Raw genomic sequence first — 19,921 nt, forward strand, 5'->3', positions numbered from 1 at the left:
AATAACTACATTGTTTAACAGACAGGATGACTTCAGGCTTTCCATCGTCGATTTCCTTTGTGAAAGTAACGGTTATAAAGTACCATAATACATAATTATGGTGGTTGTGTCGATCTCCAGGCTAGTGCGTCTGGTTCTGCATACAGCGATATGCTCTGAATATGATTTTCAGTCGAGGCGGTCTACAGACTGTTGCATGTTGTTGCAGGGATTTCAGCAACCCTGTTCAAAATCAGTTTTTTGTAATTCGCAATTTTTACGTTAGTTAAAATAACGTGTTTGAAAATACAAGATTGTTTGGTCGTTTTTATCTGACATGCTTCCATCCATTTGTTAGGACATTATTTTAAAACGAAATTGGACTTCGGATTATATTAAAAGGATATTCAATGTTGAATATGGAATTTATTTCACGAGTGGGACAGGATTTTTTTAAAAATATATTTTCACGAGTTCAAAGCACGAGTAAAAATATTAAAAAAAATCCTGTCCCACTCGTGAAATAACTTTCATATTCAACGACAAAACATTGTATTTTGTGTTTATTACATATTCTTTGATTTTCCATTTGCCTTTGTCTTTTTGTTATACATTCATGGGCTACATGATGTCAAAGTTGAGTGGTTGAGACGTCATAGCTAAGTGATGTGAGATTGAAAGCATTGTAAACAAGAATTTTAGCAAAGTATTTGTTGAACTTTGAAAGTTTTATTCTTTGTTTTCTTTACTTGTTTTAGCTTTCTTTTAACAGACCAAGGTATAATTTTTACAACACCCCCCCCCCCCCCCCTTACTGGGAAGGAAAATCAAAAGTAATACCGTACTTCTGATATTTGTCAAACTGTGATAGGATATCATTTTGATATCCTTTCACTCTGTGACAGAATATAATTATTTTTACTCAATGAATAAACTACAGTATTTCACAGTTCAAAATGTAATAAAATCAAACTATACGTCTACTGAGTATATGATCAATACTGGGGGCTCACGGCTGAAATGATCAGTCGACAGGACAAGGTTTCGTATTTTATCCCTGTTTGTCATTTTTTGTTTGTTTACTGGATTTTCAAGGTTGTTCCTGTTTGTTATCTTGCACTTTTATACACTATACAATCTTTGCAATCAAAAAGAGTGTGGGATATTTCTCAATTTTATTTTAACAGTAGCATAATACACTGATAATGTCTTTTTTTAATTGAATATTTTGCAATTTAATCTGAAAAAAAACCCACTTTCTATGGCATACATTTTATAAACAAGCTTTAGCTGTGTCATTAAAACAGCCCCCACCAGGGCAGATCTGAGTATATGCAATATTATTTGAACATTGGAGATAATGATAACAGTCTCTTGGATGTGGATAATCACCATTACCTTTGCTACAAGGATTTGCTAAAATGAAAAAAAAAATCTATATACATGTATATACATTTGTACTCTTTAAAACATTCATTAATTTTCAGAATTCGAATCCCATCTAAGGTTGTTCCTATCCATAGAATATCAAAGTTGGGTAGAAATATGGTGAACATGACATTAGATTTCTGCTTGCTATCCCCTATCACATTGAGAACTCATGAAAAAGAACTAAACGTCTTGATATGTTAAGGGGTATAAGGCATTCTTAGTATCTAGATTGTTTGTGGAATTATCAAAAGGAATCAATTCAACAAATTAAACGTAAAATCATCTATAAGGAGTATACTTGAAAAATAATTATTTCTAATTGTTTAACTTGCATTTCAAAGTCCTTTCATAGAATGCATTGTCATTTTATAGAATATATACTGTAGTGTTATAAGATTTACCTGGAAGAGGAATAATTAGAACTTCATTTGACGTTGGAATAGGATCTGTGTTTTCCAAACTCTCGATATTTTTAGCCAGACATCTTATATGCTGACCAGTCAAACTGTCTTTTGTTAGGTCTATGGAAAACGTTAGAGTCAAATAATGATTGCAGTTTTCATAAACCGGCGTGTCGAAAGATTGAGTGGTGGGAATGTATTTGTTGTATGTTGCTAGTGAACCATTCCTTATCTCCAACTCAAGGGATCCTTTAGGATTTCCAACATAACCTTTGCAAGTGTGAAAATTCTGGTTTTTACCCATCTCTAACCTGTAGTCAATGTTTAGGACGGGTGTTATTGGTTTAACTAAAAAGTAACAAATTGTACAATGAATGATAAATCAAATAAGAATATAAAAGGGAGGGGGAGAGAAAGAGTTAACTAACCTTTCATCAGAGGATTTGCTGTAACAGAACTTGAAACTTCTCCTCCGTTGTAAAGTTTAAATACATAATCTAAAGAGTTATTACAGTTCAGGTTTTTAACAATAAAAATCACAGTTTTTCCAGTTAAAGAACCTTGAAATGTAGAAGAAGAATCGCCGAAATAAATAACTGTTGTATTTTCAAATATTGACATTATCATTCCTTTGTCATTAGATATAGATATAAAATCAAAGGAGGAAACGTTCAGTGAACATGGAATCGTTGCACTTTCTCCTTCATATACAGACGGTGATGTACAATGAAGAGCTACAAAAGAAAATATACATTGAATTATCGACAATTCCAAATCTCTTTAATTATATTTATCAAAGTATATTTCTAACTTAAACTATCAGTCTAAAGCGAGGAAAGAAATGAATATAAATAAAAATAAGAAACCGTTAAGAAAACCAGAAAACTTGACATTGATATGAATGTGTAAAACAATCTGATTTTTGTAATATAATCCTTTTAAAGCATACATTACATGAATTCTTATCTTTAAAAAAAATAATTAGAATTACAAACTTACAACGAGGACCAGGTACTGGTGTTGTTTCAAAACTTGATAATGTGACTTCTAAATAATAGGAAAATCAAATTGTGATGAGAAATAGCCTTGTAATGAATGAAGAAAGTCTTAAAGTCTTTGATACAAGAATAATAGCCCTGAAGTAAGTTAATTTACATGTAAGTAATAGCTATTTTGTTACTGTGTATAATTTTAATAACGAAAAAGTGTATTTCTATACGTTAACTTTTCTCTGTATTTAAAAGTGGAAATACATATTACCTGTAGTTGTAACTCCTTCTGAACATACAGCAGTGGAACAGTCTTCACAATACGTTTTACCAATGTACACACACCGGTTTGGCTTACAAGATCTTCCAAAAGGTTTCCCTCCACTGCATTGTATATAGGTGTTACAAAAGTCCTCTTTTTCATGGTCAAAATAAATTTCTTGGTTGTTCGTAGAATTGCAGAATGATCCTAAAAATATATTCGAATAAATAGTCAAATACTTTTCTCTTTTTGTAACACATGTGCAAGATTGAAATTATGTTATATACTTTGCATTTTCTTATCAAATCATACTCATATTCACATCATATCTCTTGCTATTATCTTTCAAAGTTTTTCTTACTTCACTGCATGTTCAATACAATGAAGATTTGATTATATACTGACAAGCGTACCGAACCGTTTTTAAACCACAAAATGTATCAATCTTTACCATCAATAACAAAGAAAATATCGTCTTTGGTTGCCTTATGTTCTCCATTTTTAACTTCACAGATTATTTTTCCTTTGTTCCAGTTCTTTGTAGAATTTATTGTGAAAGAAATCTTTTCCATATTTTTGCACTCATCTTTAGTAAAAGGTTCCAAAGTGCTTTTAATTTTTATTTCGTTGCCCAAAATAGTCCTTGAGCTATTTTTATTAAGCGTTATATTATAGTTTATTAAAGGATGGACAAAGGTAATCTCTAAATGACCTCCAACTTCCGGGTACCCAACAGGACCAAGGCAATGATGAGTTCCAGAATCCTTATTTTCAACAATGTCTGGGTTCACAAACAATTCGACCGTTGAGAAGCCTGGTGATGCTTTAAAAATTATCAGAGTTATTATAAAATAATAACTGTATAAGCAATTGGATTTTAAATATTCGTGTAAAAAGAAAATTAAAATAAATAAAATAAGCCCAACATACTTGTTACTTGAACATCAAGGGAAAGTGGGGGCTGAAGTTCCGCATCATCATCCATGATCACAGTGCAATTATATTGCCCTTCGTCAGAGCACATTACTGAGGCAAATATCAAGGTTAGAGCATTGCTGCTGAAATTTGCATCAACCCCGGCTATATTTTGTACTGAATCAGATGATGATGTATATGAAGCCATTTCCATCATTGATGTGCTGTTGATTATTTTCAAGATCTTTATTGCTTTATAAGACCCAGTACTCCTTACGAGACAGGTAAAGTTTGCTTTACTTTGTAATTCTGCTTTTAGTTTATACGTATTAAAGGCAACGTCTGAAAAAAATATGCTGTTAGTTTCAAAATATCACTACTTATCTCATATTAATGTAATTATAAATAAAGGGGAAATATTCATATACTAATTACAGTTAAATGTTTTATGCTTCTTTGTCCATGCGACGTCCCAACATACCAATAAACCAAATCTATAGAATAAAGCTACTGACATTAAATATATTCTGTTTCAGATTTACCTGCCGACTGTATCTTAACATTTTTTTCTTCAGAGACTTCTGGGCTAATTTCGTTGTACAGACATTTCAGCTTAGTTCCGTTTAGATTTGCCGAGACTATCAAACCCGTATCAAACATCGATATCACTGATTTGGTACAGTTTTGAGTAAATTTTTGTAAAATAGTTTGTTCTCCCTGTACTTTTACAAATGAATTATCAGCTGGAAGCTTGTAGTATCCTAGAAGTTCGGTATGGTCGGAATCAACTGTAGCCGTGCAGTTAAACATTAATGGCTTCCCTTCCTTGTACATCGATTCACTATTGATTGTAAGCTCTTTCACAGGAACTGCAATGCAACCAAATATAATCATACAGATAATATTAAGTATGGTGTGACTTGAACACTGGATATGTTTCATTTATATCAAAAGATTCGCATCTCATTCGACTCCTTTAATGCTGTTTCTTTAATGTTATGAAATCTACTTGATTGTTTAAATTTTATATGTGTTAGATATAAAATACCAAACCACTAAATTTTATACATTCATTTCTGGTTTAGAGTATCAAAGAAATATCATACAATTACTTGAACATCAAAACGACAACACGCAATATAATGGAGTCTTGAGAAAAAGATGAACATATTGAACACGATCGATTGTTTTTGAAAACTTTTTACGCCCCCATAATAGAGGATTCGGGCGTTTATAGCTTCTTCGAACAGATTTCGGTAATTTAAGCATTTACCTCAATGATTCAGCAATTCAAAAACAATAAGAAACCAAAATGCTTATCAAAAAATAATAGTTTAATAAGACAATAAATGCATAAGATAACTACAATCTTCCAAGGAACACATGTGTCGCCTGATTTTAGCTTCATTAAAGATGAAATTAAGTGTAAGAGTCGTCAACTATTTTTATGTTTCTCAGTTGCATTTAGTTCATGGAAAAATCTAAGGATAGTAAGGCTACCTTAGAATCGGGCAATCAAATAGAAATACAAATCATATTATAAATAAATCATTTATCAATCAATCAATTAATACGTGATTTCAAACAATCGTTCGAAAGAGACTTGACTTTGTCTTTATCGAAATTGTACGTCTACACCAATCCATATTTGTACTTTAGTAGTACTTCATCTTCAATTTGTGGTTATTGAATTTCAAATTTTCAGTGTGATGTACATTGTCATGAGCTCATAAACGTTGTATAAATGCTACTTATCAAATCCTTGTCTCTCTAAATTCAAAAGACATGTTTAATTTTATAATGTGTAGTATATTTCGCAAAGTCGTTCGAATGTCAAGGACTGTAAAGCTGGTATTTTCAAAATGTTTTATTACAAACGTGTACATTCTAATTAGCATACACTAACATCTTATCCCTTAAATATCAAAAATAAGTTATAAATGTATATCTGCATTTCTCAATTTTTTTTCAAAATTAAGGTCAAAGTTATAACAAAAGGATAACTAGGTCGGCAACCATGGTAAAATACAAAAACCATAGTGCCAAGCTATATATGTGCAAAATATAAAATACATTTTTCTTTTAGTTCAAGATGTGACAGACGCCGGGTAAAGCGGTCCCTAAGTGCGCTCTGCTCACCGGTGTCAAAAAAGGGGTAAGGCTTACCTAAGTTATCAAAGTAGAAATCTGAGATCGATGGTTGTGTGTCCATGGAGACGTTTGTGTCTGTCAGGAGGTATTTTCCTTCCTCCATACATGAAGATGAAGCAATGATTAAATGAATATATTTAGAACTCACAGAGAATGTTGTACTTAAAACTGGGGATGATCTTGCTTGGTTTTTAATTGTTCCATCAGGTAATATAACGCCCACAATTTCTTCAATATTTAAATTAGAAGATGAAGTCAAAGTTACATTCAGGCTTTGAAATGTGTCATCGAGGACTGTGCAGTTGATTGTGATAGGTGAACCTTCTTTCTGGGAGACATCAGCACATTGTACATCTGTAATGATTCAAATCATTAGGTAGCGGACAACAATTATCCTCAGAAGTCTACATGTATTTTAAAAGAATTTAATTAAATTGTAAACTGGACACATAAGGACCATAAAAAAGAGGTAAGAGAAGCTCTTGAAATCATCTAAGACATTTTGCTTCTTCTAATGCCTAACATATTTACAAGGGGTGATTAAAGAATCCTTACATGTTTTTCCCGGAGCTAATGTAGTTGTTGTTGTTACTGGTTCTGTAATAAAATTTATGCAAATCAGAAATATACATTAGGGATATATGATAAAATTTATTTACTATTTATTAATAAATAGTTAAAAAGCTTTTACATGCATAAAACACGTTTGTGTTGTATTGCAGTGATTTCTTTTATTTTATTAAAGTTATTTGTACATCTTTTTCTTACCAGGACTTTTACAGGTAAAATTTTCGTCACAGTCGACGCAATAATCAAGACTGAAGTCCATGCATTCACCGGGACGTCTACAGCTGTCTCCCGTTGCATACATACGACCACCGACCTCTGCACAATTCACGAAGTAATGACAATCGTTGTTTGGATGATTTCGCTTTGGTATATCTTCGTAACCAAAACAATATTCATCTGCATGAAAAAAAGATAATGCTCAATTCTAGTTTAACAAATTTTTAATTATTTTTTTCAATATTTATCAAAAACATTCAATACATTCCCTTTTCCTCATCATTTATTTGTCCTGTCTGTCCACAGGTAGCACATAAAGGATTATTATAACAGATTATATACTGACAATTACCTGGAATAACAGTTATGTTTTTCGCTGCAGATGCATATTCAAAATTATCATCTCTCAAAACACATTTAACAATTCCTTTGTCAAACTCCATTGCTCGATCCAATAAAAATACAATGGTCTGGGTATTGTTACAGGAATTGTTCGTAGAAAAATCAGAAACAAGGAGAAAGCGGGCAGTAGTCCCAGCAATGTTAATATATGTTATGTTGTCTTTAGAATTAAACTCCTTTTCTGATTCCGGTAATTTCTTTGAGTATCTAAATCCAGATGTATCGTTTGGACGATAAACTTGAATTTCTAGGTATTTATCACTTTGAATGTCTCCAGTGTGTGTCGTCCTACAAATATGATTTAAGCCTGGCCTTGCAAACCTTTCATAAATATCAGGATTCAGGGTCAAGGTAGGTGTGGCACCTTAAACAAATAAATTTAGCATATTGTAAGAAAACCTTGATAAATAACATTTTACTTGTTAAAGTGGTACTGTATTTGAAACCTCGTATACTCAATACAAATGCTTATTATAGGCAGGGCCTGCATATATCTACATCTAATAAGCTATCAATAGAAATTATATTTTCTATATAAGAAATAATTCTTTAAAAAATATATTTTTATATAAATTAGTGATTACGTACGTGAAGTAAAAGTATATTTACAGATTTTAAATTACCTAAAACATTGAAGGTCATGCGCGGAGAACTTCTGGAATCATTTTTCGTCGTTAAAACACTGCATCTATATGTACCCTGGTCTTCACAGTCAGCTGTTTTTATTCTTAAAATGAGCTTTATATCATCGGCATCATTTTCTTTTGTCACTGTGTATCTATTCTCTGATGTGAGAATCATAGGTGTACCCGATCCGTTCAAAGTAACAATCTCAGCACTATCTCTAATAATTGTCATATTCTGCAAGATTGAGGATGAACCGCGGGATATGCATTCTATCACTTGAACTTCTTTTGTCAGCGTCGAATAAGAATATTTGGAAAAAGCGACGTCTGAAAATAAGCAAAACATTTTAATGAAAAATATTCATGACAAAAATGAAAATATTTCATATTTCTTTCTTTTAAAAATCATTATGTATAACGAAAAAAAACTTTCTGTCAACTTGCCTGAAAAGTTAACTTCATTATCAAATATCGTGTTATATTGAATATTTTATGTTAAAAGTAGTTTCTTACCTACAGCAGACACATTTAGTGTCTTTTCTATTGTCTCGCTTTTATCCAGCAAAGAGTTTTTGACAATGCATCGAATTACAACACCATTTTCGTTTGTCGTCAGAGGATTTGGTGACCTAGCAGACCACGTAGCATTCACGGAGCAGTCAGAATTTCTTTCCGATGGAATGGGTGACATAATTAATTGGTCCATCACAAAAGAATTTATTTCAAGACTTACTTCACTATAATTTGGGTCTATATTAGTGGAACAATTAAATGTTACCAGATCGCCTTCAGTATAATCGACTCCAGGGTTTATGTTGACTTTTGCCATTGGGGCTGAAAGTATTAAAGAAAATTGAATCATGCTTTTTTTTTTTTTTTAAAGTACATGCTCTTTGAAAGGAAAATGTACACATTCACAGTGATAAAATTGCAGTATAAAGTGTATTTTCTGCAAGTGAAAATGTAGTTATTTGGCTCATCCAGGTTAGAAAATCTATTCATCATGCAAGGGATATGACTTCTAGATATTACCAATCATAATTTAAGAAGAAAACTTAATAATTTCATTATTATTCTAAAGAAATTTTAATCTATACGTATGTTTATAAATAAAATATATTTCAAACCCCACTATACGGGTTTCTACCTTAGATTTTATACATTTGTTACCTAATAGATTCAATTACAGGTTATATCAAGCTTTTAACAACGATGAATTGAGCTTCACTTTCCAAAATTGAGAAAGAAATGTGCATTTACATTAGATCTAATTAATATCGAAAAAAAATTTTGCAATTGCATTTTTTCAAATTGTCCTGTCCGCAAAACTCCGCTATATGTATGTATAAAATACTCGATTGTCGGTATATACTATTTTGAAAACTTGTAAGAATTCTAACAAAATGTAGCTATATAGTTTAATGGTATGTAGAAGTGTATTTGACTTAATGTTTTACTTTCAATGAGTACTATACATGTACATAAAATAAAAATAATAAAAAACATAATATTTAAGAAGAAAAAAATCAATATTTGTCTAAAGTTAACAACAACTTTATAATCCCTTACCACATGAAAGAATTTATTACCTGTAATTGAAATTTGACTTCCATTGCTTTTGCTGGTTTGCATGGTATCGTTCATAATTACTGAGCATTTCGTAAAGTATCGGCCATCCCATGTGCAGAAGTCTGATTTCGGTAATGTTAAGTTCACAGTTAATCTGACAACAATATCTTCCCCGTCCATGTTGATGCTACCGTTAAATCTGTCTAAAGAGGTTGGTTTTTCGAATGTTTTGTTATGATCTAACTTTGCAATTACGTGTGATGAGCTGTTATAGTCGATTGATAGCTCTACATGAAGCCATTCTCCATCTGGAATAATAACGCATGCTTGTGTTGTTGTAGATTCGCCGACGATTGCAGTGATCCTGGAAGCTCGGATGTCTGAGAAGATATAAAACAACATGGTGAATACAATTCAGAATAGGTCATTTTCTATTGCTTACTGCATTATATTATATTTGATTAAGGAATTTATATATTTTTTCTGAAAACAAACCTGCTGTATGTTCCACGGTTACAGCAGTCGTAGTTTCAAATGTACTTTTTATTGTAAAGTTTGCTGTGCTATCTAAAGTTGTGTCTACTATAGAGACTGATGGTACCATAGATATAATGTTCGTTGTTGTTATTATGGTCTGTGTTGTTGCATTAGTTCCTGTATTTTTTGTTTCTGTTGTAGTTGTCATCTCGACTGATGACTTCGTATCTGTTGTTCTTTCTGTTGCCATTGTTGTCGAAGGTGTCCTGTCGGTGGATGACATATCTGTCATGTCTTTTACTGCCGTGGTCGTAGGCTTAATATTCTCTGTTGAGCTCATTGTCGTTTGAGTTGTACTTTCTGTTTGAGTGGTCACTGATATTGTACTTTCTGGTTGAGTGGTCACATGTATTGTACTTTCTGGTTGAGTGGTCACTGGTATTGTACTTTCTGTTTGAGTGGTCACTGGTATTGTACTTTCTGGTTGAGTGGTCACTGGTATTGTACTTTCGGTTTGAGTGGTCACTGGTTTTGTAATTTCTGTTTGAGTGGTCACTGGTATTGTACTTTCTGGTTGAGTAGTCACTGGTTTTGTACTTTCTGTTTGAGTGGTCACTGGTATTGTACTTTCTGGTTGAGTGGTCACTGGTATTGTACTTTCGGTTTGAGTGGTCACTGGTATTGTACTTTCGGCTACAGTGGTCACTGGTATAGTACTTTCTGTTTGAGTGGTCACTGGTATTGTACTTTCTCTTTGAGTGGTCACTGGTATTGTACTTTCTGGTTGAGTGGTCACATGTATTGAACTTTTTGATTGTGTGGTCACTGGTATTGTACTTTCTGTTTGAGTGGTCACTGGTATTGTACTTTCTGGTTGAGTGGTCACTGGTATTGTACTTTCTGTTTGAGTGGTCACTGGTATTGTACTTTCTGTTTGAGTGGTCACATGTATTGTACTTTTTGATTGAGTGGTCACTGGTATTGTACTTTCTCTTTGAGTGGTCACTGGTATTGTACTTTCTGGTTGAGTGGTCACTGGTATTGTACTTTCTGTTTGAGTGGTCACTGGTATTGTACTTTCTGTTTGAGTGGTCACTGGTATTGTACTTTCTGGTCGAGTGATCACTGATATTGTACTTGCTTGTTGAGTACTCACTGATATTGTACTTTCTGTTTGAGTGGTCACTGGTATTGTATTTTCTGTTGTACTTTCTGTTTGAGTGCTCACTGCTATGGTATTCTCAGCACTACTTTCTGTGGTCTCTGGTATGGTACTTTCTGTAGTTGGTGTTGGTTTGGTGTCAGCTGTGCTTTCCGCTGTTAATGTTGTTATTGTAATGTTTAATTGTGTTTCCTCGGTCGTGGCATCGTATTCCTCTGTTGTCTCTGCAGTTTCAGTTTCTGGTGTTGTTGAATAATCTGCTGTTGTGGTATTCATCGGAGTTGTAGAAGTGGTTGGAGTTGAAGTATCGTCTAATGTAGTCTCTGTTGTTTCATTGGTCGGTAATGTGGTAGGTGTTGTAGTGACCGATGTTGTCGTGGTGGCTGCCGGGACAGTAGTTGTCTCTGTTGTTGTGAGTGGGGTGGTAGAAGGTAGTAAACTGGTTGCGGCAGGATCGTTTACTTTTTGGAAAGTCTCCACTTCGACGGTGATTTTCAACGACACTCTTATAATAACTAAAGTTGAAAGTTGTGCGAGACCGGCATTTTGAGGTGTTAAAGAGTTATTAAGATCTTTCTGGACCGTCTCGTTGGTGATTATGAAAGTAGCTGTGTAAACGTAATACACTTTGAATCGAACTTTTATGCTCCCATTTCTGAAATAATATTATTTAATCAGTTTAATGAACAACATGTTAATATTCAAATAAATCATAAATTTGAAATTATATCACTTTATCCTACTACAAATTCGAATAAATCTGCTAGGCGAATTGTCTTGTCTTCTATCTTGAACTTAAGATTTTTGTAAAAGATGCTCACCTAAAATCTATTACTTCGCACAGTCTGTATTTATCCCCGTTTTCCGTGGAGTTTTTTAACGCCTCTGTAATCTTTTTAAAAAATATATTAATGTCGACTAGAAAAGTAAGGAAGAATTGAAACCCAACTTTTTAATTCGAACGTTACAATAACATGTACTATTACATATGTAAATTTCTTTGAATATGCAAAGCATGCAATAAAATAATATGTAGATAAAATATTGAAATAACTTTCTTTATACCTTTAATAGCTTTTCATCTTTTTTTCTAGAAGCGAACAAACTTAAGATAATATAAATAACTTGAGTGTTTTACAATTTCGTTACAATTACAGTACTCTAAACCCTTCGTGGGACTCGAAGTAGTCTAAAGTTTACATTTTGTGCGAATAATAAAAGATGGATGTTGACAAACATACACCAGTAAACGTTCCGTTTGCGAATGAGATAACGTTATGTAAAATAAATTAACTATGCAGTGTTCCCCAACTAATTCAAGTATTTCTGATCTGGCTCTTCAGGTTATATTCTGACGAGGAAACGTATTATATAAACAAGGTACATAAATATAAAGTACAAGAATTTTTTTCATTTAAAACACACTTATCAATCGTTTAAACATTTTATACAATTTTACAGAAATATCATATTAACATATCTTTTAGTCATTTCTTTAAAAAGGAGAAAGGACACCTTAAAGCATCGATTTTATGTTTAATAAAGCATACAAGATAAAATAGTGAAGAAAAACTTTCAATCTATCTTTTACCAAAGAGTAAATATCTATCGTTTTCAATAAATATTTTAGTGTAAACAGAACTCTTGATATACTTACTGCACCGCAGAATTCCGAGCTCAAATTTTTAAATTCTTCAGAAGATGTATCTGACAACTCTTCATAGAAAATTTCATTTAGACTTATCTCACCGGATGCTACATCTGTTGATGAAATAAATTCACTATCAGCTTTTATTTAGAAACATATGATGTTTAAAAGTATCTCATGAAATTAATAATGAATAATATACTTCACGCTTCTTGTTCTAAAATTTATGGCACAAAAGATGTTCATCAAATACATTTTAAAACAGAAATAGCATATTTTGTACGTCTTATTATTATATCTAAAACAAAGATTCAGAGTGTGAATATTATTTTACTAACCGTGCAAAACAAGCACATGTATAAAATAAACTGAGATAACGAACAGTATGCAAGATTAAAAGTACATTATAAGCCATTTTGGAGCATAGAAAACACGGACCTCTAAAACTTCGAAGGTGGTATTACATGTGGGTCCCATGGAGTGAAGCAGTGTTCATAATTAATGTACATGTGCATAAAATCAAAATTTGCTTAACTTGAATAAATATTAATACTTACAATATTTTATTGTTGTATCTCCACTTTCTACCAAAAAAAACCATTCATATAATTAAAAAAAAAGGTTTTCATGCGTCAGTAAAAAATTAACTGCTTACGAAAATATTTATATAAAGAAAAACATAAAGTTTGAATTAAACATTGAAGAAATACCTTTCTTTGAGAGAAAATATGCGATTACTCCAGCTACGATTCCGATTAATATGATCCCCAAAAATATGAGCAAAATTGTCTTTATAGTTCTTGATTTACTTCCCTTGGTATAGGATTCAGTCGAACTTGCATTGCTTCGAAACTGAGGAATATCACCCATCCTGTTTTGGGAGTCATGGTGGAGTGAGGGCTTAAATAATAAAAAATATATATATATCATTTTATTTATTTATTATATTTGACATGCAGTAAAATAATAATTTTGAAAAATAGCATTAATTTGGAATAATATTGCTTGAATAATTAAAGAAATGATATATCGCATCTACAACTGAAATTTGAATAATTATACTTTTATTCAATATATAGGGTTAAAATATTAGCTGTTTTATGAAGGCCCTGTAAACGTTCATCATACAGATGGTATATTTAAGGAGTGAGGTGAGGCTAGCAGAAAACTTTAAATTAATTTGTTGATGATATAGCGGTGGGTCATAACATTTTCCTCGTTTGAAAATTCTATAGGTCTTAGCGGGAAAAAAATCTCTCCTTCTCTTCTCAACATTTTTTCTGTTTTATTCGAGATTTCATTAACTATTGTAGTTTTTATTTGATGTTCGCGTAATACCTCTACAGTTTTTAGAGTTTACGTAATAACAGTCTATTCGTGGTCTTTAAATATTGAATGTAGACCTTGTAAATATTCTTATGAGATCATTATATGGCTCGAGACCCCTTTTGATTTTGTGTAGCTGTGACTTTGCATGCAAGATGATTGAAAACCACAATGTCACAAGAACTTTTAGAGAATGGGTTTTTGATAGTATAAATTAAATTCCTTGTATGATTTGAAGTAGACTCTGCTGAATATACATTTATTAAATAACTTTTTAAAAAATATGCATATGCCCCAATATCTGAAACACGAGTTTATTTTGGGAATATGAGAACAAAATTGAGTTTAGTTCTATAAAGGCGAGACTCTTAAAAAAATTATTGGTTGAATTCAGAATTCTTTGAGTGTAATAGCAAAATGAAAGATTTAATTTCAACCTACGCATAAAACGATTTAAAATTTTGAAATTAAATAATGCATGACACTTGTTCTCCACATTTATCTGCAAAAATTATTGTCTTTTAATACCATTGTTAGCTTTCTGGTGCTTAAGTACCGGGGAAAAAACGGTACTTCATATTTCAATAGGTTGGACAGAACCAAGGCAGTGTACGCGGTTCCTTTTTACCGAAAGTTAACAAGAAATGGTCATTTTTTTTTAATATATCGAATAGCTTTAAAATTCAGTACTCCCTAAAAAAATTCCATATTAAAATCTTGTAATATGTTGCAAAATGAAATAACAGTAATTACCTCAAAAGTTCATTCATACAATACAATTGTCTTTCACTAATTAACAATTTTCAATTGCCAATGAGTACATGACAATTTTCAATTGCCAATGAGTACATGACTAATTGAATTAGTCATGTACTCATTGGCAATTGAAAATTGTTAATTAGTGAAAGACACAATTGTTCACGTTTTTCACGTTTATGTATTCTTTATAAGAAAAGAAAAACATGATGAGCTACAGATCTATAGATATTAATCAGAAAGATGAAGTAAATCAATTAAACATCGATTGATTGTGGTAAACTGACAATTGTATAAATTACTATCTGACCCATACATCCCTCTGTGTATACCCGCCGTATGTTCATGTTAGAAAAATGAAGGGAACTACCTGCATTTCCTTTGAAATGTTTTTAGATTTTAAAGTTTGATTATTCAGCTAACTGAGTAGGATTCTCGGAAATTTCAGTGTAACAACGTAAAAAGTTTAACATCTAAACAGCTTTTTTGAGATAGGGTTTCTTTCTATTTGTATCATTATAGATTTTAAAGGAATGTTCTTTGCAGTTGAACAATCAGAGTCAGAAAGATAAAATCTTTTTTTTAAATATAGTGTTATTACTACATGTGATAAGAATTTAGAATAAACACACGTTTTAGAGACTTATTAAAACAATCTTTTGAGGTAATTGTGAATTCACTACGCAACTTCTTAGGGTGTGCCCAAAAGATATTTTAAGTCTTCTTAGAAAGAAGCAATTAACGAGTCAAATAGCTATTATTAGAACGGACGACACAAATTCCGTTTTCTGATTATGATTCAATATGACTTTGGTTGAATATCTGAAGGTTTCTTGGTAGACTTTCGTAGCCCTCTTGCTAGTGCAATATATATGCAAAGACAGAAGATTTTAAAGTTATTTACTCAACATTCACGTCATACAGTTTATATATAAGATTTATACTTGTAACGTTCCCCAATTATTTATTAACTTTCTTTTTCTTTAAAGTTCATAACATGGATTACTTTTCTATGCATAATACATGTGTTAGCATCAGAAACGAATTTTAACCAGAAGAACTGTTCGGTAAATTAGGATTTCTATATGTTTTTGTCTAAGTAAAAATACATTTTAAAAAATCAACATTAAATAACCCTAACAAGATCCCTCCATTCTTACCCGAAATGAATATCGATCTATGTAGTTCCTCTTGAATGTTCCACCTGTAATTTTATCCATCCATGGTTGAATTTTGAAACCCAAGCTGGAATCCATTTCAGAGCTTCCATCGGTGTCGTCATCAAGGCGGAAGGGACCACCATATCCATAAAATACATTCGAACCACCAAGAGGCAGATGTCTAGGGCCACTTCCATTGGCCGTACCATCGATAGATCGTGTTCTTTGAGAATTTCTGTCTCCGTTCCCATTCAGATTTTCAAAGTTGCTACTGGGAGTTGTTTTTCTGGAACTCTGAAGTTCACTTCTTTCTCGATTATCGGGGGAATATTCTTGACTTGGTCTATGTCTTCGATAATCACCATTTCTTGATTTTCCGAAATATTCCATATCTCTTTTAGCCTTGGACAGCCCGAAATTTGATCCGTTTAGAAAAATACACCATAAATTAAATATTCATGAAGCACCAAATCCAATATTTAACATCTTTTCATGATAGTTTGTTGTCACGGTCTTGAAAAGGAGACTACTTTTTGACTATCATGGTAGAATCAAAATAGTAATACTGGGAATCAATCCAACCTCTTTAAAAATCCTGCCTAATTGTTTTAGATAATGCGACTTCAGAGCTGCATTGATCCTTTTAAACCAATGCAGTGGAGGTTCCACTCCTTTTAAATTCTTCATTTTGACTTCCTGGTTTCAAGTCTATTCTATGTAGTCTTCTACTATTGATTCACTTATTCATGCTTCACTGCTTCTGAACTGTAGTACCGAGCTTACAGACTTTAAAAACTTTTACGTAAATGCAATACATAATCACGTTGTAATGTTTAGACTAAACATATATGATTTCTTCAAATATACATTCTTCTCGATAATACCAAAAACTTTACTACAGGTATAGATATACTATCTGTAAACGATTTTGATCTGAAATACTGGAAGGCTTTTTAACCTAAAATTCAATTTGTAAAGACATTTTTGATCCAATTTTAATAATTCATTAAATTCGTCGACCATACAATGTCATAATTGTTTCCTAAATATGCAGACCGACCCAAAATCCATGCATACTCGGGGTTTGAGAAATACAGCACAATAAGAAAAATTTAAATATAAATTGGTAAAAAAAATTTAGCGTCATGCCTGTCTTAACATTTAACCCTTTCCCTGCTCAAGCTTCTGTCGTAACAAATGTAAACAGTGTATCTGGTAAAAAAAAAAACAACTTTTGTCCTGGTATCTCTTTAAACTGTATGGCAACGGCTCAAGTAAAACTAAAACATACAAATGCAGTCACCACGTATGTTAGGTAATTATTGCGATTTAAATTGAAATAATAACATAGGATCCTTTATCATTTGATCTTGATCTTATCAGTTGTTAATGCATCAGGAGGCAACAAAGTCATTCATATAATACTTGCAAAGCTGTTTGTTTTGAACATGTTTTATTGATTAAATCAAAAGGGTTGGAAACAAGTTCTGTACAACTAACAAAGTCCCTTTCCTTGTAGTTCACAATATGTAATGCAAATTAAAGAAAAACAAAACAACTGATACAAGAAAAAAAAACAATCAAATACAATATAATGTAATATATCAAGTAGAGAATCTGCATGCTTCGTTAATAAATTTATGAACAGCAGCAAAAATATATAATTGCAAATTAAAGTTGAAAAGATTGAGTATACTTAGTATTGTTTTATATTGTCTAGCACTTCAATGAAATCCTATCTAATTATGCATGAAAGTGGTTTAATTCTTGAGTATGTGTGTATTATAAATCCTAATATAATAACCTTTATAACTTTCATTATAAAATGCTAAAACTGGAAAGGAGGCAGGGAAGCTAACCTTCGACGTCTTTAGAATGAATTTTTAAAAAATAATTATAGACTTTGTTTCTAGCTGGATATTTGACATGAAAGCGAAATAATCATAAGTATCATGGCTTAAACCTGACTGAAGTCAATTTCATTTTTCTACGTTTTACCCATCATTGATTTTTCTGTAGACATCATATTTGGTTATAGCTTTTTTGCTGTAATGGAAAAATGGATATCTATAAATGACCCTATTTCTTTGAAAATGCGAGAAACACACTTACCAAACATGTCAGTCTTTTTTCTTCTTTTGGATTATTTTCTATTACCACGTACAATAGTTAATAATGCAGATATAATAATAAAAAATATAAAAAATTTGACTGATATATCTGAAAGTCTTTTTTTTTTTCATTTATGTATGTTCTGTTTATTTTTCTTAAAAGAAATCTTACCATAGTTATCTGGAATGGTTAACTCTTTTGTGATATGATATTGATATTGCAATTACTCGATAATTCTGACATCGTAAGTAATATATAATGAGCATGTACAACGCTCGGAATCCTCACAATTTAGTCTGGTATTACTGTGATACTGTGTACAATGTTTTGGATTGCATTCCACCACAAAAGCCTATTCTCATTTCGAAATTTTAAATATACCTATAAGAAAATTATATAATTATTAAAAGTATATTTCACAAGCTACATTAAAAATGGCGATTTTAGCTAAATAATATAAGATGGATCTTTTATATGTAGTGAAAATATTCAACAAATTCTTCCTTTCACTAAAAATAGTCTTAATTCTACTTTTAGCTCTGCGTTTTCAAGGAATATTAGCACTTTACACGTCCTTCACAAATGTAAATTATTTTAAATATCTTTATTTTCTGCTTAATTTGAATTTTTCGGTTTACAAAAGAGTGTCATTTAGCAACTTTTTTCACCATTTATATCACATGACATATCTATGCGTCTCGTCATCTTATCTTCCTTTTTTCGAGTTCTCCTATTGTCAGTATTACTGTTTTTGAACAGAACGACGAATGATAGAAAAAAAATCAAGGACCTTTTAATTTATGTAATACATTGTAATTTCTCATTTGATTAAATATATGTTATGGAAATGGATAAATAAAGAAATAACTTAATATTTTTAAAATCTTAAAACATAAGCTTTTTTCACCATTACAAATATTTGCATTGTCTTTTGGATTTGTTAAAGTTATCTTCATTTATTTACCCTGACCTCCTCGTCTTTATCTATGTGAGACAAATTTAAAATAAATCAAAACCTCAAAACTATGGAAGGGAATTACCGCCAAAAGTCTATGTATCTTGCTTTTATTCTTATTATGCCTACTTCTTTATGCTTTGTTATTATTGTAATTATATGTCACTGTATTTTTTTTCATATTCGTCTTTATTAGATTTCACTTTGATTTTTATTATTCTTCATTTTGTCTTTACTTCTATGTTGCTTGTTTCTTGTAAATTCATTTAACTTTCTTTTAAACTTAAACAGTTTCTTTAATAAATTATTTGCATCATCTCTATTACGAATGTTAATTCAATCACGCTTACAATGAAGCATATTCAATGAAGACGAACGGAAGTTGTCAAACCGTCAAAATTTAGTACGGCATTATAACGCTAGGTGGCAGGGGTGTTCGCTACGAGTGTTGGTAAAACTAGGTAAGCAAACCCAGGTCGGGTTATTTGAGATTCTTCAATATGCCTTAATACTTGATCAATCGAACTTCTGAAGGCCGGATCCGATCTCCCGATCCAATGATGGAAACTCCATATTTATTTTCTCCGGGCACACAGGAATAGCGGCTTCTTTTTTTCAGACATAACTTTATACTATACTTAATATGTTCATTTAAAGGCTGACACACTTTTTGTAAGAGTAAGGGTCAAATAAGTAAATGTAGTACGTATAGTAGGAAGAAAATTTAAATTTTATTCTATAGAAGAATTTGAATCTAACTCATAACCCACCCCGCCCCCGAAATAGGATTTCATTGGCGTCGGAAGTTAATTGA

At 31.7% G+C, this 19,921-nt stretch overlaps 2 protein-coding genes across 2 annotated transcripts; both read right to left on the reverse strand.

Annotated features, from left to right (window-relative positions):
* Positions 1–2,482: 2,482 nt before the first annotated feature.
* LOC134233784 (uncharacterized) lies at positions 2,483–9,691 on the reverse strand. The gene is made up of 13 exons (XM_062715786.1): positions 9,532–9,691; positions 8,456–8,776; positions 7,940–8,269; positions 7,267–7,680; positions 6,897–7,094; positions 6,684–6,725; positions 6,144–6,482; positions 4,520–4,846; positions 3,993–4,319; positions 3,514–3,885; positions 3,072–3,269; positions 2,803–2,858; positions 2,483–2,545 (listed from the first exon to the last, which is right to left on the reverse strand). Exons 1-13 carry the CDS (start codon positions 9,689–9,691, stop codon positions 2,483–2,485), a joined length of 3,147 nt encoding a protein of 1,048 aa, XP_062571770.1.
* A 467-nt stretch (positions 9,692–10,158) lies between these two features.
* On the reverse strand, positions 10,159–16,560 carry LOC134233785 (mucin-2-like). Its single transcript, XM_062715788.1, has 7 exons — positions 16,041–16,560; positions 13,509–13,698; positions 13,356–13,382; positions 12,808–12,911; positions 11,972–12,042; positions 10,290–11,805; positions 10,159–10,254 (listed from the first exon to the last, which is right to left on the reverse strand). The coding sequence occupies exons 1-7, from the start codon at positions 16,428–16,430 to the stop codon at positions 10,159–10,161; spliced, it is 2,394 nt and encodes a 797-aa protein (XP_062571772.1). The 5' UTR covers positions 16,431–16,560.
* Positions 16,561–19,921: the final 3,361 nt, after the last annotated feature.

Source organism: Saccostrea cucullata, unplaced genomic scaffold (genome assembly GCF_032062105.1).
Source record: "Saccostrea cucullata isolate Sc308-1 unplaced genomic scaffold, CSIRO_AGI_Scuc_v1 ctg3873, whole genome shotgun sequence".
Lineage (NCBI taxonomy): Eukaryota > Metazoa > Mollusca > Bivalvia > Ostreida > Ostreidae > Saccostrea > Saccostrea cuccullata.

Coding starts and splice junctions, on each gene's coding strand:
- LOC134233785 (XM_062715788.1), bottom strand. CDS start 16,430: ATGGAATATTTCGGAAAATCAAGAAATGGTGATTATCGAAGACATAGA. Junction 11,806..11,971: donor TGCGAAGTAATAGATTTTAG/GTGAGCATCTTT, acceptor ATATTATTTCAG/AAATGGGAGCATAAAAGTTC. Junction 10,255..10,289: donor TTAAGCCTACGACCACGGCA/GTAAAAGACATG, acceptor ATCCACCGACAG/GACACCTTCGACAACAATGG.
- LOC134233784 (XM_062715786.1), bottom strand. CDS start 9,691: ATGGACGGGGAAGATATTGTTGTCAGATTAACTGTGAACTTAACATTA. Junction 6,483..6,683: donor ATTAGCTCCGGGAAAAACAT/GTAAGGATTCTT, acceptor GAATCATTACAG/ATGTACAATGTGCTGATGTC. Junction 4,847..6,143: donor TTTCTACTTTGATAACTTAG/GTAAGCCTTACC, acceptor GTTGCATTGCAG/TTCCTGTGAAAGAGCTTACA.